The sequence below is a fragment of the Phasianus colchicus genome, chromosome 2 (genome assembly GCF_987193195.1).
Source record: "Phasianus colchicus chromosome 2, bPhaCol1.hap1.1, whole genome shotgun sequence".
Taxonomy (NCBI): Eukaryota; Metazoa; Chordata; class Aves; order Galliformes; family Phasianidae; genus Phasianus; species Phasianus colchicus.
Genome location: NC_143437.1, coordinates 63,557,447 through 63,580,318, shown reverse-complemented (window position 1 = coordinate 63,580,318; position 22,872 = coordinate 63,557,447). Strand labels below are relative to the sequence as shown.

Sequence of the window (22,872 nt, the reverse complement as noted above, 5' to 3'; positions counted from 1 at the left end):
CTGTGGCAGCTGCTGGGAAGAGGTACACCTAAACACAGCCCATGAACAGAGATGCAAAAGCAATAACAATACTGTCCTACTGCTTCTTAATGCGCCCTGCTGCTGGAAGGCAGAGACCAAAGAATACGTGGCATTTTTTATCAGAGCCAGATCTTTCTTCTGTGTATTGGGATATGCAACTTTGTACCTGCCTTATGGCTGCTTCCCTTCAGAGATGTCTGAGGAGCATGAGAGTCCCCACTCACTGCCTTTTCCATCCTTGCTGAGGTTCCTGTCACAGTTCCTCACTCACTGTGAAATCTGCAGGAATTTCACAAATTTGTCTGCTGGCCTCAGGCTAAACCAGGCTGAACACATGGTGAGAGCCAGAGAGAGGGAAGCAAAGGAAATGTAAAGCAGAGAAAGATGTTTCATTTACATATAAAAAAGTACTGTTTAGGAAACACCGCTGCTGCCTTCCCCTTCCAGCTGCCTACCAGTACTTTGGCTATGAAGGAGCAAAAGCCATCTGTGGGACAGACAGCACCATGCCCACTGTGTAGATGTAGCAGAAGACACAGGGAGGAGAAGCCTTTGTTGCACTAAGGCATTGTGCCAATCCATAAATGTGCCTGGCACCTGACAGACCCATGGGAACATCAGGCTAGATGTTCCTGAGAGAGAAATTGCTCTTTACCACACTGCGTGTGACAGATCCTGGAAGGTATCTGAGCTAGTTAGAAAAGAGTTCCAGATCTCCAGTTCCTTCTGATTCTCAGGGTTGTTTTCAGCCACTCCTTCAATTACTTGGCTTTGGAGCTGTGACTGTTTCTGCCCATTGCCTGTGCTGCGAGCCAGGCCCCAAAATCCCCAAGTAGTAAATGGTATGAATCATGCAATACTCTCATAAACTTGAAGGACATAGCAGTAACAACCGAGTTAGGACACTGTCTGGTCCACACCCTGCCTGGAAAAGAGGCCATATCCAACATTCCCCCACATGGAATTAGGATAAATTCTGAAAATTAGAGCTCCCTTCATGTGATGCTAATGCAGTCATGAGGGAACCACCAGACAGAGCAGCCCAGAGCGAGAAGGGCAGGATGAGCATTATGCAAGGATGTAGATCTGTGACTCTGCTGCTCAGTGACAGGAGGAGGCTGCCACAATGCCCTTATCCTGAGGATGTCAGTTCACAGAGCTGAGATCAGAAATCATCACAGCTGAGCACAAGAGATGAAGAGAAAACAAGGATTACAATCATAAGGAAATCAATTGTTTTGGAGAATTAGTGAAAGAATCTGGAGAATTTGGTACTTTTCTCTCTTCGTTTGAAGACTTTTGTTACTTAATGGGAAAAGTAGAAGTGCCCCTACATGGAAATTAGAGTCTGAACACATCACACATAATAGGTCTGCAGTGAGAGGGTGAAACTTGAAAAAAAATCACAGAGGAAAAATAAAAGGAGAAAAATTACTGTTGCATTGACTTGGGAGGAAGAAAGACAAAAAATGACCAAGACCATGTGTGTGAAACAGAAAGAATGACATACAGCTTCTCTCTGTAAGCTAGCATCTCCAGTCCTAAAGAAATGAATCTTTCCCACATTTTCACGCTATGTAAGAACCAAGAGCTTTAACATGCATGAAGCATTAGGAGGCATTTTGTATCTCCTCCAGAAATGATGAGCCCTACCTCACTGTCTTCATTGTCCATCGTGTCTAAAGCAGTGACTCCTCTATGCACACTAAAACCTGCTGCTGTCATACATTTTTCTCAGTCACAAAGGCACCAGGATTTTCATGTTGCTGGTAATGCTGTCATTACCAGAAAGGCCAAGGAAATATAAATAAAGTGTGTGACATACGAGTTGAGTGGTTTTTGACCTGAGTAGTTTTCAGACAATTTCCATGGAATATGCTCTTCACAACGGCCGAGCCAATGGTCTTTAGCTCCAATAGCTAAATTTAATTCCTCTCCTAAGTCTGTTCTGGAGCAATGCCACCCAAAAGGTAAATGTGCTATATGTTTCAGTGTTGAATGATGTAACTTAAGGAAAATTATTTACAAAACTTACCAATCTCAATGGGAGTTTCCAATAAAATAAAAGGAACAAATAAAAAGGGCTTCTGACTCTCGGGAGCAGAGAGGAAGTGAAAGATGTCAGGGACAGAGGCACCACTGCAGTGGAAATTGTACAGTGACATGTTGGTCATTTAAACCAGCCCTGGTGTTGGTGGCAAGAACAGACAGCTCTGGGGCATGATTCATCACCTCCTAAAGAAGATGTCTGAAACAGGTCAGATGAATTCTGTTCTGAAAGCACTCAGTCCTCTCTGCATTTATAAAGAGACCCTAATGTGACTGGATCGAAAATAGTTTGCAAGAGGTATGGCAAGCCACACTTGGAACTTAACCATATAAAGAGGACTGGAAAGGACCTGGACAGGTCATGTGGGCATAAGCAAGGTACCCCTCGCTCTAAGGGCAAGCACCATCAGATTTTCTAGACCTGAACTGTTCCTGGTAAATACATGCTTAACTGTTCTTAAAAGTCCTCAGGGACAGAGATGCCATTTACTCCTGCTAGTTTATTTATCCCTAAAGATACCTTTTTTCCTACTTATCTTAAAATTCTCTTACTGCAACTTGCAGGCTGCTCCCAGAGGATGTGGATAAGAGATTACTCTCTTCTTTTCAGCATCTTTTATGTAACTGGAGGCTGTTGTCATATCTTCCTCCAGTCTTCTCCTCCTTGGGATAATTTTTTCCATTTCCCCATCCACATAATGTCTACTACTGGGGTCTTTCTCAGTTCTCTCCTCTCTCCATTCTTAAATGATGCAGTGGATGAAGCAGACCACAGCAGTCCATCTGAGGACTTACTTGCTTACGGTAGAAGGATTTTTCCTCGACCTGTTATGTAATTCTTCTGTTTATATACAAATGAATGGAAAACTTAAGAATTCTTCAGAAATTCTGGAAAAAGCCTTTCCTGATTTTGGGAGCCTGCCTGATTGTGAAGTAAGCAGCGCATTCAGGATGCAAAAAGAAAACAATTAGTCATAAAGCTGAAATTAAACTAGAATGGAAATTTCCTGCCTGTCAGGCTTCTCTGAATGACTGCATATAAATTTCATTGTATTTATTTAGCCTGACAAGTACTTTATGGTTTACTGAGCAGTAAAATGAGCTCATTTTATACAAGAAGGCATAAAGCAGAGGGGCTTTGTGGCTCTCCATCACTGCCCATCTCCATGTCAGAGCAAGACCCAAGCACATCTCAACTCATCCTCTGAGAAAGGAACCTGAGTGCATAGGTTCAAGAGGATCACAGCATGCCTTACAGGTATTCAATTCCAACAAAGCAGCATAGTGCAGTTTATCTGAAACACAGATAGGTACTACCAAGAAATGAGGTTTTGAATTATTGCTGTTCAGAACTGCAAGTTAACAATGCTGTGTTACTTAGATTCAATACATTTAAATACGTAATAATGTGATGCTAACATATGACCAGTATGTGGACATTTCCCTACTTATCACTACAGGCATCCCAACAGTTGTGGGAATTCTCATGCATTTTCCCTCTGCTCCATGTCTGGCTGGTGGTGGATGCAGCTTTTCTCATGCTTATTCATGTTACAACACCAATATTTTACAACTGCTCTATAGTCCAATACCATTCAAATAGTGTTTAGAAACACATCTTCTAACGCTTAATCTGATGTTTGCATGACTGAAGATGAAGCATTCCCTTCTTGTCAGCATGTCACTACCAGTACAAAGCAAGGCTTCCTTGCAGGCTCTGGAACTACTCTGAATTTGAAGTAATTGCTGGTGGATTCCAATAGGGTTGTCAATAGGCAGAGAAATACCTCAGAAGGGAAGGATTAAAAATAAATGTATAGTTTTTAGTTTCTCCTAGTTTATACAAGCTTATTAGTCTTTGTAGAACAGAGGGAAATCACACTGCCATAAACCGTGAAGCTTGCTTAAAATTATCCTCAGAAGATCAGTTTTGTTTTGTATGTACACTTACAGCCCAGGCCGTGATTCAGTAACGCCACTGAAGTGATGGTTAAGAAAAAGCTTTGGGAAATCGAAACCCCAGGAGGCTATACAGCATCCTGAGCTATTGCATGTAAATGATTTTGTTTGGATCCCAGCCATAGTCTGAAGATGATGAAATATACTCAGCTTTGTATAGCCAACAAACATTTGAAAATCTTTGTTTTGTACTTTTTCCTGGTTATCAGTGACAAAGACAGCTGTTCCCAACTATCAGTTATGTTGTCCCATTTTCCATTACTTTTCATTTGAGTGGCTGCATAAAAGTCAGGATGATTGGTGTGGATGCTGCTGATGTTTCACATTTTTGCTTATATAAGCTTAAATATAGTCACATCACATTTCAAAGAGCAGATGGACAAACTGATTTTTTTTTGTTGTTGTTTCATTGTGGGGAAAAAGAACTCTGAAGGGACATTTAGGTGAGATGTTCCATTGGGCCCCTCACTATCAGAAAGAAATGGAGGCACTGGAGCATGTCCAGAGAAGGGCAACATATCTGGGAAGGGCCTGGAGCACAAGTCTTACTGGAAGCAGCTGAGGGAACTGGGATTGTTTGATCTGGAGAAGAGGAGGCTCAGAGGAAACTTTGTCACTTTCTACAATTACCTGAATGGAGGCTGTGGAGAGAGGGAAGTTGGCCCTCTCTCCTCTCCATATATAACTAATGATAGGATGAGAGGTAATGGCCTTAAGTTGTTCCAGGGGAGGTTTGGATTGGATACTGGGAAAAAAATTTATTCTCAGAAGAGTGATCAGGTGCTAGAACGGCCTGACCAGTTAAGTGGTGGAGTCACTGTCCCTAGAAGCATTCAATAAACGTTTAGATGTGATGCTGAGGAATGTGGTTAGTGGTGATAGACTGACAGTCAGACTTGATGATCCTTATGGTTCCCTTCCAACTCGGGATATTCTATAATCCTATGATTATGCAGCACGGTGAGATGGACACTGAACGAGTCCCCCCTGGCTGCTTCCATCTCCACACTCCGTGCAGAGCCGTGCAGAACCCGCAGTTCCGACAAACGGAGTTAGGGGCCGGGTGCGCATTTCCTTTTTCTGCGGCCGGCGCTCCAACAAGCGCACCCCGCTACAAGGGGCGGCCGCGCCGCTTCCGTGCGGGAATGGCAGCGGGGCCGGGGGCTGCCGTGGGGGCGGCGGGCGGAGCGGGACCGCGCCGCCGCCATGGCGTGAGGGGCTGGGGCGAGGAGGGGGAGGAGGAGGAGGAGGACAGGGAGAGGTAAGGAAGGAGGGCGGGGAGGAGGGGGTGGAGCGGGAGGGGGCAGCCGCTTTCTTCCTGAGTAGAAAAACGGCCCCCCCGCTCCGTGCCCTGGGGCTGCTCGGCAGAAACTCGCGGTCCGAGGAGCTGCGGGGCTGCGCCGAGCAGGGGCCGCCGGCAGAAAGTGCGCGCTCCCGCACCGTCGTGTCTCCGCGTCCCGTCCCGTCCCGTCCCGTCTTTCCGCTGGGCGCGTCGGGCCCGGGGTCTCCTCTCGGCGGCGCTGCGGCTGCCGACGGGGCGCGGGTCGGGCCCCGCGCACTGGAGGTGCTTAGATCTGTGCCCCCCCCCCCCCCCCCCCCCCGAAGCAGCGTCGGAGCCGTCCGCAGGCGCTGAGTGGAGCCTCGCAGACGTGCCAGTGTGAGAGGTAAGTGGGAGCATCCTCATCGTGCGCCCAGGGGAGCCCAGAGACAGGAGAAGGGAGATCTGCCCGATGCAACTTCCTGCCGCTTTGATTTTTGGTGGTTGTTGTTGGAAAAGTCGGAGTGAGCTGGGAGCGCGGCTGCCACCTCCCGCAATGCCGGCGGCCTTCGGGCCGCTCCGTGCGAGCCCCGCACCGCCGCGCCGGGCCCTCCTGCACGCCCCTGAGCGCTGCGCCTCTCTATGACATTCCTGCTCGAAACAGCGTAAAGCTGTGCTGCTCCCTAAGCTGCCTTTTTGGACACTGTCAACGTAAGAAGCGAATGCAGCTGGGAATGAAATGCAGGAATTATTGCTCAAGTAGCTGCAGGGTTTGCTCACCCCGAGAAAATCAACTGCAGTTTAAATAACGCTCAAGTTTTAATACGGCCCAAACAAAGAGCAAGAAGATTTCTGCTGAGCATTGCCACGCGATGGTTATCACGCCAACAATGATCATAACTCAGCACGGGGTTTGGGGAAAGGAACAATACAGCGAAGGGCAGCAGTGGGAATCAATAACTCAGATTCTGTTCATTGCTCTGAAAGTCTCTCGCTGGGCAGCCCCGGGCAGCATGCCCCACCTCGCCGTGCCTCTGCTTCCCCTACTCATAAAGCAGATAAATGTGCCCACTGCGTCATGGAGGTGCTGAGAGCCCTAATTAATTAATTGAGTTCATAACTGCTCGGAGATCCCTGGGTGCATTTTTCAACAGAAGCGCTAAGTGTTACTCCAGCTGGGGGCTCTTGCATTGTGTGGCACTGTTCCTATGGGTTTCTTTTGTGACCTACATTAGCTGAAGTTTTTAATGGAAGGCAACAAAGTGTCAGTTCTGAATTGGAATTTTCTTGACTGTAGATTTTGCTGGCAAGCAAAGCTACAATACATTTCTCATAGGCTGTTTCTATGGGGAAGGACTGCCAGTGCTTTAACAAAATGTTTTCTTGTTATTCAAAACAAGTTTGCTTTTATTGCTGAAAGTATTGGGATAATTAGCACTGATTGGTATTGCCACGGAAAAAAAAAAAATGGTATTATTTAATATAAGAACAAAATACATTTATAAATGTATCTGCATCCTGTGTGTGGATGCTGACCTCAGAAGACACTGAGGTCAGTGACTCTGTCACTCTCTATCCCTGTACAGACATTCTAACCCCAGCACTTAGATCACAGAGGGCATGTGCTGCAAAGGAAGAGCTACACAGATTGGTTACCTGTGGTAAAAACTGATAGTTTCTAGTCACTCAAGTGAGCTCAAATGTCATCATAGTTTATTTTAATTGTTCTAATGAGGTATTTAGTAAATTTCTACATTACAGTGGAGAAAGAAGTGCATTTAATTACATGGCTAAGTGTTAGATGTTATTTCCATAGGTTGCATACAGTTATAATAAAGTTGAAGCTACCTTTCAGCTATTCCTTTATGAGCAGTGATTCAGTTTTGGTACTACTTCTTTTGGCACTTTTTCAAAAAAAAAAAAAAAAAGTTTTTCAAGCTTGGATCAGAGGTGGTAGGAAATTATTGCCCCCAGCAGGCAGCTGGTGATTTGCAAATGAGCATCACCATCTTATTTGCAGGTGAGGAAATGGTCCCATCCATCAGTGGCAGGCAGCCTGAGCCATGGGAGTGGGGTGAAGTGAGGCTGTAATGAGGCCACGCAGCAGCAGTGTCTGCACAGGACTGTGACTCAATTCTCACTAAATGCAATCACACTAGTTTAGTTAGAATTGAGTCACATTCCTACGGCTGTGTTTGGAAATTTGAACATCTGGAACCCCCATCATACTCCAGCAATGAGCAGAAAGTGATTCATTTACTACTGCTATTGTTCCTGGAAATTTTGCAAGAAATAAGGTTTGTTTTCTCCTTTTTATTTTTATTTTTTGCAGAGATTAAATTAATACACAAGGAAACAACTTTCTGTAACTTTTGTTTTCTGGTTTAGACTTGGTAATCCAAGTGTGAGGATAGTAAAAGATATGGCTTTTGCTTAGTGAGCTGCATTTAATTGGCAAATAGGATATCTCAACAGCAAGCTTGTCCTGCCTGTTTGCACTTCCTTTAGCTGGTTCAGATAAAGGAGTTTGGTTACAGTGTTGTACTCCCAAAGCTGCTGCAGCACAGTGCCAGTTTGTGTTCACAGCTGTAGTCATGTCTTTATTATACTTGGGCTTAATATTTGGTTGAAAGCCCATCCCTTGAACTGTTCCCTGTTTGGGTGAGTGTGCTTTATGCCGAAGCATGGAGCATGACCCAGGGATGACATTCCAGATATGCACAAGGTGCAGCCCTTCTTCACTGCAATCCAGAGGGTCAGATCCTGCTCACCTTATGCAAATGTCAGGATTTATTCACTCCACAGATTCAACATTTTCTCATGTGAGACCCATGTTACGTGTCTGTTAGCACAGCTAATCACGGTGGGGACATGATGAGGTGTGACAGCTTCATTTAGCAAAAGCCCCAGACTCTCGTGCACTGCGCTTTTTCCAGACTCAATTATTTGCTCAGGATGGAAATGGAGCAGGGAAGGGGATTAAATCCTGCCAGGAAATAGGAATTATTGCTGATGTGATGTGGGTCCTTTCTCACAAATGCTTGGCCAGCAGAAGTTCAGCAGAAGCAAGGTGTTGATAACATGGAGCTGACCTATGAGGTCCAGTCATTTTGGGAGTGACATGAAGGACAGAGCACTGGGAATAGCTTTTCCCATCGGATGCTGATGTCACTTTTTCACTGCTGTTGGGATGGAGTCAGGTGTTAAAGCTCAGTCACAGTGAGGCTATTATTTTTACATGGTCTGAAATTACCTTTGTTTGGTCCTCTTTTCTCCTCCTAGCTCACACTCAGGGAAAGTATCATAGGGATTGTCAATAGCCTTGTTTAGAGCAGACAGTGGACTGTAGGGATTCTGGTCAGTTTTCTCAGATAGGTATTGTGTTTCAGTAGCAGATGAACTTACTTTTAACATTAGAGTTCTTCCTCTACAGTTTTCTTTATGTTCTTGTTTGTTTTCATTTGTTTGTTTTCATCAGAGATAATAAGTATGCTGAATGTTTGATAGAAACCATGTATGCCATCATAAGTTTGCAATGAAATATTTGCTATAGCTATCAAAGTATTTCAAAAATTCTCTAAGAATGTTTGTGTGGATGCCAAGTTACTTTAAAGCTTTTTGATCAGATCCTTGTAACTGTGGTACATCACATTTTTTGCTGAAGTGGTACGTAATGTTTTGGTTGAGCTGCGAGAGCCATGCCTGCACAGCTCAAAACCAGAAAAATTAATATTTGCAATTCTGCATTTAAAGATTAACCTGTAATTTAATGGTAATGTTGAAGCCTACTCAAGAAAATTGGTTATGCCAAAAGTGAGCAGCTAAACTTTGCAAGAGTAGTGAAACTTTGAGCTGTATATGTATTGTAGGCTTCTTTCCATGAAAATATAACTGGTGCTTCTTATCATGGCTGTTCTCAGCCACAGTGAAGATAGCAGTAATCTCAAAGGGGCTACATGGCAATGTGTTTTATGTTCTCTCCAAGTTTGTACCCTGAAAAACATTGGGTGCATCTGGTACATACATATTATATAGGTAGAGAAGCTATATGCTCTCTATACATATGTATGTATAGAAACTGGAGATACAGAGATGTATAGCAATGAAATATGAATGTAGCAGAGGTAACGACTGAGTTGTACCAATAATTATGAACAGTATATTGAGTTGAGGTGAGAGGGGGCTGCCAGGTGAGGTGGTGCAACTGAAGTCCGTAAACATAGAGATGTTTGTATTATAGCAAATGGAAGAGTAGTTCTATGAGAATATGCATGTCTTAAAAGTAGATGTAAATAATATAAAACCAAGTGTTGATTTAAGTCAGGTTGTAATCTTTTTAGATTTGTGAATTGTCTAGCATAGATTATTTTGGTTTTTACCAGTGTTCTTTACATGTCAATATAACATAAATAAAGTTGTAGGATAGCTTTGTATGCAAAACTGAGTCATTAACAGGGTATGGAGACAGTTAAAATGCACTTTGATCCCATAGCAAGAAAAGGATGTGATTGATGCATTCTCATCTATTGATATGACATTCTGTGGAAATGCTAACAAAAAGAAGTACTTGATATCTTCAACTACTGAGGTTTGTAAATAAAGTGCAGATATACTTGGAGAAAAAGCTGAGTTTGTACAACACCAGCTGAGGCATTTGTCTCCATTCATCTTGGAGGGCAATTAAAACAATAAGCAGGAAAGTTTAAAGCTGTCAATTACACATAGTAGAGGTGAACAACCAGCCAGGGGACTTGAAACATGTACAAATAGTAGAAGGAGTAAAGAAGAAGGCTAATAAGGATATATTAATTGGAAAAGGGAACAGGAACTAAAGTGTGAGACAAAAACACCAGTGTCAGAAGTTTCTGATAATTGGCCTGCTGAAGCAGCAAGGGAAGCTCCACATGCAGCAGTCTGAGTGGGTTGGATTAAGCACAGGGAGCATTTTTGTTTTGACGGCAGTAAAATTGCCTTTCCCCTTTTACATGTATGATTAATTTTTTCTGTCCTCTATTTACGCCTCCTGGGCATTGCAATCACACAGTGTTTTGCAGCTTTTCCTGTGCACTGTGCTTCTGTTGCTTGATCCATGCACAGATCACGCTCTAGGTAACCTCAAATAATCTCTTCCTTTGCTCACTTCCCGTGGTGAGACACAGTTTCTCTTCTGGCCTGTAGGTTACTTTCACAGGAAACCTTCTGCATAGTTCCTGATACCCCAAGCCCAACTGTTCACACACTTCCAGGCCTGCTGAATGGGTCAGAAAAAGCTATGTTCTTAGCAGCTGCCAAAAAAATACCCTGAACTGTTACAGGTTCCTATGTTCTGAGTTTCTGCACTGCTATGGTGATAGTTGTAGTCCCCAGAAGCCTCCTACATGTTAGAGCTGTGTAATGGATGGACAAGTGGTTTGCAGATTGAGCTCTGGGACATCAGTGGAATGGGCAAAAGCAGTTAATACTTTCTAGTTGCTTTTGTTAGTGCTAGTTTCTGTGAAAAATAATTATTTCTAATTATTTAAATGGCCTTTAAAAAAAAAAAATTTCAGCTTAGGATAAAATAAAAAATTCTGGAGCTCTCAAAGAGATCTTTCTGTGGAGGTTCATAGTTCTATAGTCCGTGATGGTAGAAGTGACTGAGCTTCCATTCACTGAATGCCTTAGCAGACGTGTCCAAACTGGTTGGGAATTACTGCTTCTATGGTGCCGCATATCAAAATTATTTTCTTATTCATTCTAGACAGTGAAGTATAGATTAAAGGAACCCAGTGAGAGTTAAGGGTAGTAATGTTTGTACAACTGAAAAATTGAGAAAGCATTGTGTAGTGGAATAAATTATAAAAAAGAAGAAAATTCCAAATTCCCAGGCTATGGTTTGGGCATGCAGAAAATTTAAATCCTGTTTTTGCTTGAGGCAGAAAAAAGGTTGTGCGTTGGGTGTGTGTAGACCATGTTCATTTCTATATATGGTGGTAAAAACAACAAATAAGATTTTAAATAAGAGGACTAAGCAGACAGAGTTTCCATGGCTGATAACTTACATGTTCTACTCCTGCTCTATCTGCATCATAGTGCAGAATTGAGTGCAACCCATTGTGATACTCATACAGCTGCATGCTGTGCTAAATAGCTCCATTGAATTTTGTGCATAGATCAAAGGATAGGCACAAGTTTAAATCTTGACTGCTGACATGATGTCATAGATGGATAATTAGTTTAGGAACTACTTCCCTCTGGTTGCCTTCATGGTTTTCAGAATTACAGCAATTGCTCAGACATGTGAGTTGATGCAAAGCCTCTTTTAGGGTTATTTTAGATCATATTAGAACAAGTGCAAAAAACACACGGGTACCTGAGTGATACTTTCTTTATTGCAGATGGATTTCTGAGTTATGTTTTGCATTTCAGTATTTAAGCTTTTAAATACTTTTCAGATCACATACTTATGGTGTAGCATTTTTTTCACAGTGGCAAAATAAGAGAGGAAGAAGCAAAGTAATGTCCCCTGGTGGTTAAGGTTGTAATAGGTATTACTCAAGCTGTGAGCAGTGGTATTCCACTTTCCCAGCGTTGTCACTGGAGGGACAGATAATCAACCACTGAGTTTGGTGGAAGGACTCCTAGCTGCATGTCAATCTCCTGTACTCTTGCCTAGCCCTGCAGCTCTGAAGGGTCTAGGTAGTACCTGCTGATGTGGGAACAGTAGTTCTCAAGCCATTAGACTTGAGAATTTGGACTCTGGATTTGTAGTCGTTACTACGGTGTGCAGATAAATTTGTACTTTTTTTGGTCGCACTGTGTTGACTAATTTGCCCACAGATAGGTGAGACAGTGGAACTGAATGGCAATATATGGGAATTAGTCTCTATTGACTCTTTCACCTCTCTATTTCCATGGATTCTAGCTGCATTGTTTTGACCTTAAATGCAACTGGTTTCAGTTAGATTTCTTGATTGCACTCCTATTTTTGTTTGCAAAATACAGTCAGTGGTAAAGCTGATATTCTTTTATAAAACAGCTTTCCAGTTAATATGCTCATGGTTTTAAAACATCACAATTTCCAAATGATAAACTTGGTTTTATAGAAGCTGATCCTCCACCATGAGGAGGAGGGCCCATAGCCTCAGCAAGCATAGGCAAAAGCTGTGTGCTGAGACAGTCACTCCTGATGGGACTGGGTGGGCAGGGCTGGTTTGTATGTGTCCCAGCCCTCAACCCATCCTCAACCGTGATGGGAGGCTCTCATTCAGTAACCTGAAGAATCCATGCTGTTCTGATGGGAACTTTAATCACCAGAAATTCTAAGTGCCAGCTTTGCTAGTCATAGATGTACAGACTGATGAGATATCATGTCAGAGGTGAGACATGGGTGAGTCTTGAAGATGCTACCAGAGATGCTCACTATTTCTTTTTTCTAGGAGAAGATACAAGAGCTGTCCCAGCAAAAATTATCCACAAAGTGCCTCTTCAGAACTGAAATCACTAGTCTCTAAATGTTGTTTTTTTTTTAATAATCCATAATGTCAAGGTGCTTCAAGTATTGCTGATCCAACCAGTACTGTCACACAGAATGGTCAGGGTTGGAAGGGACCTCAAGGATCATGAATCTCCAACCCCCCTGCCACATGCAGGGCCACCAACCTTCACATTTAATGCTAGACGAGGCTGCCCGGAGCCCCATCCAATCTCGCCTTGAACACCTTCAGGGATGGGGCATCCACAACCTCTCTGGACAGCCTGTTCCAGTACCTTTCCTCACAGCCCTTCACCCCCTTTCCTGCTCCTTTGCTCTCTCTGCTGGAGCTGTCTTTCAGTGCACAAGCAGCTGGAGTTAACAGGGCCTCCGTTTTCCTTCAGACAGTGTTTATTTGTTGAACCTACTGTGTTTAACAATGTCCAATTCAGTTAGTGGCATCAGTTTTATAATACTTTTTTTTTTCCCCAGTAGAATATCCAGTCTTTATTGTGGATGGGGAGAATGGAAATAGTTAAGATTTATTCTTTTTTTTTCCCCTAGAATAAATGGTGTTTTCTACTGTTTTGTTTCTGCTGGCAGTGGACTGGAAATCATGGCAAATGCTTTTTCAGTCTAGGACTGAGTGACAACCCTTCAGAGTATATGGTATATTAACATTTTCTTCTGTGGGTAAGCATCCTTCACTCTCCTTACTTTTAATACTTTATCAGGTTATGGCTTTCAAACTGAATAAAAAAACTGTTTTCAGAAAAGATTGAATTGCATGATAAAGTTGTTCTTGGAAGATGTGGTTGGTAGTGATGTAGTGTAATATGATACACTTTTTTACTTTAAAAAGTAGTATTGTGAGTAAGATTTAAGCAATCAGAAAGCCAGGCTCCTTTTCATTTCAGCCCTGTGTATTGAATGAACTTGTTGCAGGTTCACCCACCACTGTTAAGTTGGGGTTTATGTGGCCAATTGTCTATCCATGTTTGGCTTCACCTGAGCTATGGAGATAATTGGGTTTTAGATGCAAATTTCCAACAGTGCAGTATGTTTCTTTAGGTTTCAGTAGGCAACTGAGTTAGCTAAAGAAACATCAGAATATGGAGTTCAACACATGAAGCTTATGCATTGTGCTTCAGTGGTTAATGATTGTCATTCCCTTCTCCCTAAGGATATTTGTACCATTGTACAAATATGTACCAATTTTAAATAGTCTCTAAAAGTTATTTTTGACCAGGTTCTCCTTTCAAAGGTGAATTGGTTCTTCTGGAGCCTGTTACATCTCACATCTGATCGTTTTTGAAGTGGTTTTGTAGGTACCTTACAAGCCAGTTTAGTTCTAACTAGCCACAGTGAGGAAGAACGCTGACAGCTCAGAGCCCTGTGGAATAACTGAGAGAGATCAGTAAATCAGTAAAACATGTGGTCAAGCCTGTCCTAGTCTGGAAGGGCCTCATGTGGTTCAGGGCAGCTCAGCTGCTTGAAGCCCCTGTGGAGCTGGTTTGTGAGGGCTCTATCTGTAACCACCTAGTCTGTATTTCCTCTCTGGCTGATAGTGCCCATCCATGGCTGTGATTCTTTTCGTTATCACCTTTATTAGTCCAGCTCTTAAGGACATTGCAGCTAAGATAACACAGAACGCCTTTCTTTCCTCCTGTAGCGTTGCTTTGGCCGTGCTCACGCTGTCCCAGTCCCTCTCTGTGGTTGTGGCTGGGGCCTCCGCAGAGGTGCATGTGGAGAGGAAGGTCACTCTGTACTGGTGTGATTTGACCACGAATGAGTGACTTTGTAGTCCTGTTTTTGTCACTGCCTATTGACTTTCTTCCAAACCAGGAAAAGATGGGGAGGTTATTGAATTCATAAAATATGAACTATGGATTTTAGACAGCACAGGAGGTATTTGTTTTTGGTTTAGTGCTGGGAAATGCGTGTCCAAATTTGCAAAGGGGGATGTCATGGGAAACTTTGCAGTATATACCCTGGTCAGAAAGACCCTAATTTAGGGAGATTTTAAAATCATCCCTAAACTCAAGTATGTGTTTAATTTCTCATTGATGTGTGAGAGTCCTTACAGGAATCAAACCAAGGCAAGGAATGCATGGAGTCCTTTCTGTTATGTGGAATTTTTTTTTTTTTCCTTTTCTCACCACTTCTGAAGGATCATAAAGGTTTTTTTTAAGCAATGTGGTAATTTTTTTTTTTTGGTCATGATAAAGCAGTTCTCAACAGCTCTTGTTGAGCTTTAAAAAAAAAAATACACTGCATTTCAAAAGGTTTTTTTCAACTTTTATTTAAAATATATTTACCCTTCCTTTCCAAATATATTTTGTATGTATTCATTATTTATAGGTGAGGATACCAACAGAATTGAGTGTGTTTGGATAAACTACAGTGCATGTTTCTTTGTATATGTGGTGAGCAAATCTGTAGACATAGTACAGGTATTACCAACTAAACCACTCTTTGATCTGTGTAATGTGTCCTGTAATGATTGGTTTACATCCAAAAAGGGCAAAACTAACCTGCAAAATGTGTTAGCATAGTATGAAAATGTCATCTTCCATTGCTCTGTTAAAGCAATTATGTTATGCTCAGTAGTGTATAAATGTAGACAGTTATAGAGTACAATGTTATTTTTACCCTAAGGAGGAATGCAAAAAAGGAGATGTACTTCTTGGCCATAATTACTTTCTTCTCAATTGACTGAACACAAATGACTGAGGGTCTGTGTACCTAGTAGTTGTTGAGGGTCCCAGTGCAATGAGATTGCCTCATTGTGCATGCAGTAATGACATTGTGGAATCAGGATGTGGGTCTCTAAACATGGTTTTAGCAGCCTAAGTTTCTGTTAGGAAATGTTGGCATCTATACATAGGGAACTGTGGGGAGAAATAAAAGGTTGCTTTGTACTTCAGCTTCTTACAAGCTTTATTACTGAATCCTATGAAACAGGTTTTCCATGGAAAAAAATATTTCATATTTGTTTTTTGGTTTTCTTTCCTCCTGTCTATTTCTTTTTTCAATAATTGAAAACTACTGTTCATTATTTACATAAAGCTGTCTCTCTTCAGTCTGCTTTCTGTAACCTTTCCCCTGTGAAGAATTTGAGGAATTTGTTGGCTTTCCTCAGGGGGATCCTGGCCATGTTTTATCTGAGACTTAAGGCTAGATAGTTGGTGTTTTCTACTAAGTAGCTTACTATGTTTAAATACTTCCATTTAACCTCAGTATAGATTTGCCATTTGGGCACATTTTGAGAAGTTGTGTATGTAGGAAAATATGTACTTTACTTTAACCTTCAGCCTCCTTGGTAGCTGGCAGTAAATCTCCAAATGCAAGATGGAGAGCCGCTTAGGGGAAAGAAAAAAAGATACAAAATACCTAAATGCCCTAAAGGCTGGGTATTTCAGCTGTGTTTCTAAGGTTCTGCCTGTTCCTTGTTCTCTTTATTTGTTCTGTCTTTTTTTTTTGAAAATGAGGACATGTCAGAGCACAGTATAAAGTGACCCCTACGCAAACTCTAGCATTCCACATCCTTCGTTCTCCAGCTGTTAACATCAGCCAATGCAGCACACAGGCTTGGCTGCTGCTAGCACCATCTCAATGGCAGTCCTCACTCCTCCTTCCTTCCCTCTCCCTCCCTCATCTGTTTTCCAGCAAGACAGCAGTGCTTTGAGCTAGGCACTATTGCAATTAATTGAAATTTCAGTGAGTCCGAAATACTAGAACTGTCAGTGTGTTCATTCACTTCGTATCAGCTCCTGATAGGAGTAAGTAGGTTTCAAAGCAGGTAGGTTTTTCTTTAGGATGGATTGCTCAGTCTGAATGATTTGCAGAGAAATGATTTGAAAGCCACATGGCTTTTTTAAGTCTCCTTGGAGTCATATTTCCTCAAAAGCATCCTTAATTATATTGCCTTACGGATTGTTTTTCTAACTCTCCTACATCTGTCTGCCGTAGGATATTTCAAAGATGATTTGGCTCCCACTGGGACTTGGAGATCTGATGCCACAATGAGGACTCACACCCGGGGAGCCCCAAGTGTGTTTTTCATACATGTGATGTGCTTCGCCTTTGCTTGCGGCATCAGGGAGGACGTGGATGCCATGGTTCCTTTTGTCAATGCCAACTACGACAGCTATCCCATGCTCTACTTTTCCAAGGGTGACGTGGAGGGTCTGCGTCTCCAGGCATCAACCACGCACCGACACATCACGGCTCGGCTGATGGAGGCAGTGCAGACAATGCTGTCAAACCCCCTGGAGTACCTCCCGCCATGGGATCCAAAGGAGTTCAGCGCTCGGTGGAATGAGATTTACGGCAACAACCTGGGGGCCTTGGCAATGTTCTGTGTTCTCTATCCTGACAACACTGAAGCCATTGGCATGGCCAAGGATTACATGGAGAGGATGGCAGCTCAGCCTAGTTGGTAGATTTTTATCTTTTTTTTTTTATGTTGTTGTTATTGTATAAACTGCCTGCAGCTGGAAGAGTGAGTTGTTAGATTAGTAAATTATTTAAATTGTTTCAGTTGTTTTAACGTTCATTTTGACAGTGACTAACTTTCCAAATGCATTTACCCTCGTCTGAACCAGTAGTAGTGTCACATAGCTTTTTACCTTCACTGTATCTACCCTATTGTAAATTAATGCGAAAATAAGAGGTAGGGCCTCTTTGTGTCTAAAGTCTCACTCTAAAGTAAAAAACAAAAAAATTATCCAAAACCACCACACATCAGGAGCCAGGGTTTCCCATCTGATCTGTAGTGAGAATGTAGTGTTAACTTTTTCCTCTCTTTTTCCAGACTTGCACATTTCCTTTGGGTAATGTTTCCTTATGAAGAATTCAGAATGAAACGATGCCTTTAGGATTAGGTACAAGTGACACTCAGAGTTTCCTCAAACAAGCGTTTTATGAATGCTCTAACATCTGTCTGAGCTTTAGTTCAGGCTTGCAACTTCACATTGCTGTGCGTTTCCCGGGCTTCCCATAAAGACATTGTAGGTCATGAAAGAAACAGTTGTTTTTTGAAGTGTTTTACTGCAGCTGTTGGAGTATCTAGCATTTTGATGACCTGCATTAACTTCACTTGGATATGAGTTGTCATACACATTATTCTGTCCTCACTGTGTCACACTTTTTTTTTACAGGGGCAGAAGTTAGTGTTTTCACTGTTGAGTGAATTTACTGATTGGGACCATAAGATAGAATCATAGAAGCATAGAGTTAGGTTGGAAGAGACCATGAGGTCATCTAGGTCCAACCCCCTGCCATGGGCAGGGTTGCTACCCACTCAATCAGGCTGCATTAAGACACTGTTTGATTGTTGAAGCACTTTCTTCACACTCCTTTGTTTTTCATACCTGATTATTTCCCTTTTTTTCCCCCATGTATTCAGCATGAAGTTCACACTGTAGCTGTCAGTTCTCTCCCTCATCCAGCGGTGGCTTTATGGAAGACTATAGCATGTATTACTTTGTCTGACTTTGCTCAAATCGGTCAACATGTTCACTCCTACAGCTTCTGAACAGGCAGATTTCATAAATCTGAGAAATATAATTAAAAAATGCATGCAAAACATGTTACTGCACACAATTCTCTGCTTAGGATAAGACTAGGAGAGGAAAGATGGCATGTGCAACAGTTCTTGTCTGATTGCTACTAGCAAATATTTAGGTGTTCTGGAGATAAGCCCTAAATAAGACTGGTTATGCAGAATTCTTTCAATGTCACAGTAATGGAACTATTAAAAAAAAACAATATTGTTCAGTGTGTTAAATAGTGTTTAGCTTCTGTCAGACTTTGAGGAAAATATTATTCTGGCTGATAAATTAAGAATATTATCCTTATTTAATAAGGATAATAAGGAGGGTAGACGCTCTTCACAGGAAAATGGGAAGAAAGAATGGTTTTGATGATACTCAAGCTTACTGCCTTGAATGTTATGAGACTTAGGTGTCAGAACTGCTTATGTCAGAGTAAAGAAGACTTGTACAGAGAGGTATCAGTAAGTAAAGCAAATCTGAAGAAACTTCTCTCCTTAAACTTCTTTTCTTATATAAGTACCTAGACTGCCATGTAATTTGTCCTAAATTGTCTTTTTATCTCTGATGGTAGTCAACATGTATTGGTAAGTTAGATCTGGCTGTCATATAAATCACTTTTTGGTAGCTGAATTCTTTCAAGAGTATAATCTGGATTTCTTTTGACTTTCACTTAAATGACATTGACTCTAAAGTAGCTCTAGAATTTAAAAAAAAAAAAAAAAAAAAAAAAAAAAAAAAACAGCAAAAAAAAAAAAAACCTTGAGTTGGGTAGTTTGCCTCTAATTTTTGTAGTGACTGTAAGTAAAAGTGTATTTTGGTACTGTGGGCAGTAGTTGGATAGAATATATCAACTTTCCAGCATCACTGATTAGTTCTTCCAGAATGTCAAGTCATAAAGCTGCCTGACATTTTAAAAATTCAGCTTTGTGTTAGAGAGAATCCTCTATAGTCCAAATATAGTTCAACATATCAAGGCATAGTTATGATAAAGTCTACTGGTAATTGATACATGCTTGGAAATGGCATGTAATTAAGCACTTGCTTTTCTCAACCATTAGGATAGTCATTTTGTGTCACGTAATAAAAGGCACCTTAATTGAATTCCCATTTGTGTAGGCTAACACAGCTTGAGCTGTTTGTCATAACAACCGCTCCTGAGAGGCATGCTGCTCGTAACAGAGCATCCATAATTGCTACATCCTGGAGTAGGTTTACATTTAGATTAAACAAAGGGTCAGTGGCTAATAGCTAGCTATAATTATAATCAAAATAGTATGGGAACAGACTGTTTTGGAGGCTAGCAGGAGCAGGGGGAAGTGTAGTAGATTAATGTTTTCATAAAAATAGATGAACTTCTACTGTTTTGCCTGTAAAAATTAAAAGCTGTTGTTAAATAACTTGCTTGATTTTCCTGGAATTCAATCTAAATGCTGTCTAAAAACATAGGGAAAGTTTGTCCTTATTTAAGACATCTTATCTTATTTTACAGAGACCGGAGGATATAGATCAGCTTTCTGGCATTTTATCTCCGAGTCACCTCGCACACTCCCTTACTAGACATGCGTTGTTGGCTGAGGGATCTGCACTAGTGATTCTTTCCATATGCTGTCTCAGCCTCCTCCAGCACCGAGTGAAGTGATGTAATTAGAGTTAAACACCATGCAGAAATAAGAGCCCAGTCAGATTTTGTGCTTGGACAAAGCAGTTAGAAAAGGTTTTTCTTTACAAAGTCTTCTGTACAAACAGATACCTCAGAAGTTCACAATTTCTGCACCCTTTTCACAGTGGGAGGGATTTCCCTGCTTAGAATTGCCACAAAGAATTTCTGTACTGTTCTTTTTGACACACAGTTCATGCACCATTTTTTAATAGAAATATGCTACCAGTGTATGATAAGGTATAGGATTTGACAGCAAGCCTGAGTTCATGGTTTCACATTGGAGATAATTGCTGTCAAACACCTGCAGACATTCCAAGGAAATAGCAGCAAGTAAATAGAAACTAACAGGCGTCTTCAATATAACAAATCTGTGACCCTCCTGATATTTCTTGTTATCCAGCAATCCCATAGCCCTCTGTTAGCCTATGTTTATTGAAAGTATTGGAGTATGGTGAAGGCTGTTGCCGTTAGTGTATAGATAGTGCTCAGTATTGAACAACATGAATTGTACAATAAAAATGCATGAATACAAGTATTTAAATGTAGAAATAAAATAAGTTCATGTGCTGAGTTGAAGACTCTATGCTGACAACACAGATTTAGCACTTATCTTTAACTCCCAATAATCAACCGTCGGGCACATTCAAAGAATACTGAGGAGGGTTTTGTAAGACTGCTGAATTTTTGGCATGTTGCATTAGTATGTAAAAAAAACTTGGAGATGCTGTTGGCGTAGTCTCCTAGAGCGAGAAAGAAAAAGAATGGTAGGAGGATTAATTCAGTATCTGGAATATACATTATGTTAGTAAGTGAAATATCAAACCCTTGAGTTCTTATCATTTTCATATGTAGCATTTAAAAATGGAAATTGTGCATGACTCTGAAATTAAACTGCAGCTGAAGTGTTAAGAGTTTCTTCTATATCTTCTATTTTGAAGTATGATTCTAGCCTGGTTTTCTGGGACATAAATCAGCACTCAAGTTCAGTGGTGACTACAGGGAGCTTACCTTCCTAGTCTAAAATTCGCTATAACCTGGAACTTACAATAAAGAGCTAGGGTTAACATAACTACATTTCTTTGCTTGCTTTATGTAGCACTGAGAGTTACTAAAACAGATTTTATTATTTATTATTATTTATAATTACAGAAGGCTCATGATTAATATTAAGAAAGAGTAAAATTTGAAAGGGATTCTCTTATGATCAAAGACAAAACTGAGAGAAAAGAATATAAAAGCAATTTGAGAATCAGTAGAATGATGGTTACAGGCCCAAAAAGAGAACAGAAAGTAGTTATAAGTTTTCAAAGGAGTAAAGCTTCAGTTGTCTCTTCAGCACATTAAGCAGTAGGATCCTACTTGTATAATACGCTCTTAAACTTCTGAAAAATACATTGTTGTCTTTTTTTTTTTTTATGACTTTAGCCTTGTATATTCAAGCACTCCTTTGTCTCTCTTCTTAAGAACTGAGCTGAAATGAGCATGAGTGACTGCTGCTGAAATATGTCAGATAAAGGAATAGGAGCAGACTTGTGTTGTTTTAGACACCAGAAATACAAATCATCAGTTTTTCAAGGTCTTAAAAAACAGACTCAATGTATTTCTTTTTGCAAAAGGCTGAGTACTTGCATTTTGCAGATTATGGAATTTTTGCTTTGGTGGCAAACAGAAAAATGTTGAAAGGGTGAAAGGTGGGAGATTGTTTTGGATTGAACAGAATTTTTTAAGGATTTTCATTTTTCTCTTCAAAACAAAAATTGGAAGATACTGTTCTGTCAGTGAACAACGTATTCAATTTGAGCATAAGAAAATATTTCATTTTGGAGACTGTGTAAGAAGAATATTGGGTATTGGATCTAGTTTATAAAATAAATGCTGGTGGTTTCATTTCCCATGGTGTGTATACTCCCTCTTGGTATGTATGCTTTTTCTGATCAGGGAAAATATTTTTTTCCTTTGCCTGATGAGGAGTTGAAAGCTGTATCTCCTGCTCCCAGAACAATAGCAAGGATATCTAGAGTGCCAGGGCACTGATGTTGTCTGTAGAATTACGCAGTTGGACACAGGACTAAGAGCTCACTTGGCCCGATTACATGCAGTATTTGCATCACGCTTGGCATTTAACACGCATTAAACTCAACCATGCTGCTACCTAGCTACCATGTCTAAGATGGATTACACCTAAATGCACTGAGGGGGTGTCCTTGGACTAATTTCCAGCTGAAAGTCTTGTGAATAGAGCCCTGATTCATTGCATTTGCATCAACCTAATGTGAATGAGTGTTTCACTACTGAGGAGTGATTTCTGCCATGCTTCTTGCAATCATTAGCTTAATGTGCCCTCAACCTCTAAGTTATTCTTCAGTAAGTGATTTGTCATGAGGAGGTTTGAAGCATTAAGAATCAGGATGTGGTCTACATTTATAATGCATGTGTCAGGGCATGTTTAGTGCTTCATTTTGGATGCAGTGATGCCATATTATCTTTTGATAGAGAGGTTGGGAGTCAGGTATCACACTGCCTGCTGTTTCTTAAGTTAGTATGTTATGTTCCTATTTGCTTCAATTTGTTTTTATGAATTGGGTGAAGTGAAGGTCAATTTGTTTTTATGAATTGGGTGAAGTGAAGGAAGGGAGGTTCTAAATATCCTGTAGGACAGGATCAGGGATCTCACTTAAGTGAGAGAATTTTACTTGATCCAAATCCTGCCTTGAGCAGACAGACAGTATTTTTTTCCTCTTGGCTTTCACCTCCTGGAGAAATAATAATGGTTTGGGTTTTGATAAGATAGAATTTATTAGAATTGAGGGAATTTATATAGAAATGAGAGAAAAATGCATTAACACTTTCTGAAAGAAGGGACATTAGCAACGTTATATGTGTTGCCAAGAACAGGGGAGGTTAGGGTAGCCTT

General features: G+C 41.1%; 1 protein-coding gene across 5 annotated transcripts in view; it reads left to right on the top strand.

The window, feature by feature from the left end:
- The first annotated feature begins 5,210 nt into the window (after nucleotides 1–5,210).
- DSE (dermatan sulfate epimerase) overlaps nucleotides 5,211–22,872 on the top strand; it is a 36,418-nt gene continuing 18,756 nt past the window's right edge. The window contains exons 1-3 of one of the 5 annotated variants that reach the window (XM_090135865.1): nucleotides 5,318–5,693; nucleotides 13,305–13,433; nucleotides 16,713–17,181. In XM_090135865.1, the coding sequence (XP_089991991.1) occupies nucleotides 16,766–17,181 (416 nt within the window). In that variant the 5' untranslated portion in view covers nucleotides 5,318–5,693; nucleotides 13,305–13,433; nucleotides 16,713–16,765. The other 4 variants (XM_090135867.1, XM_031610725.2, XM_090135864.1 and 1 more) reach the window with 4 other exon arrangements.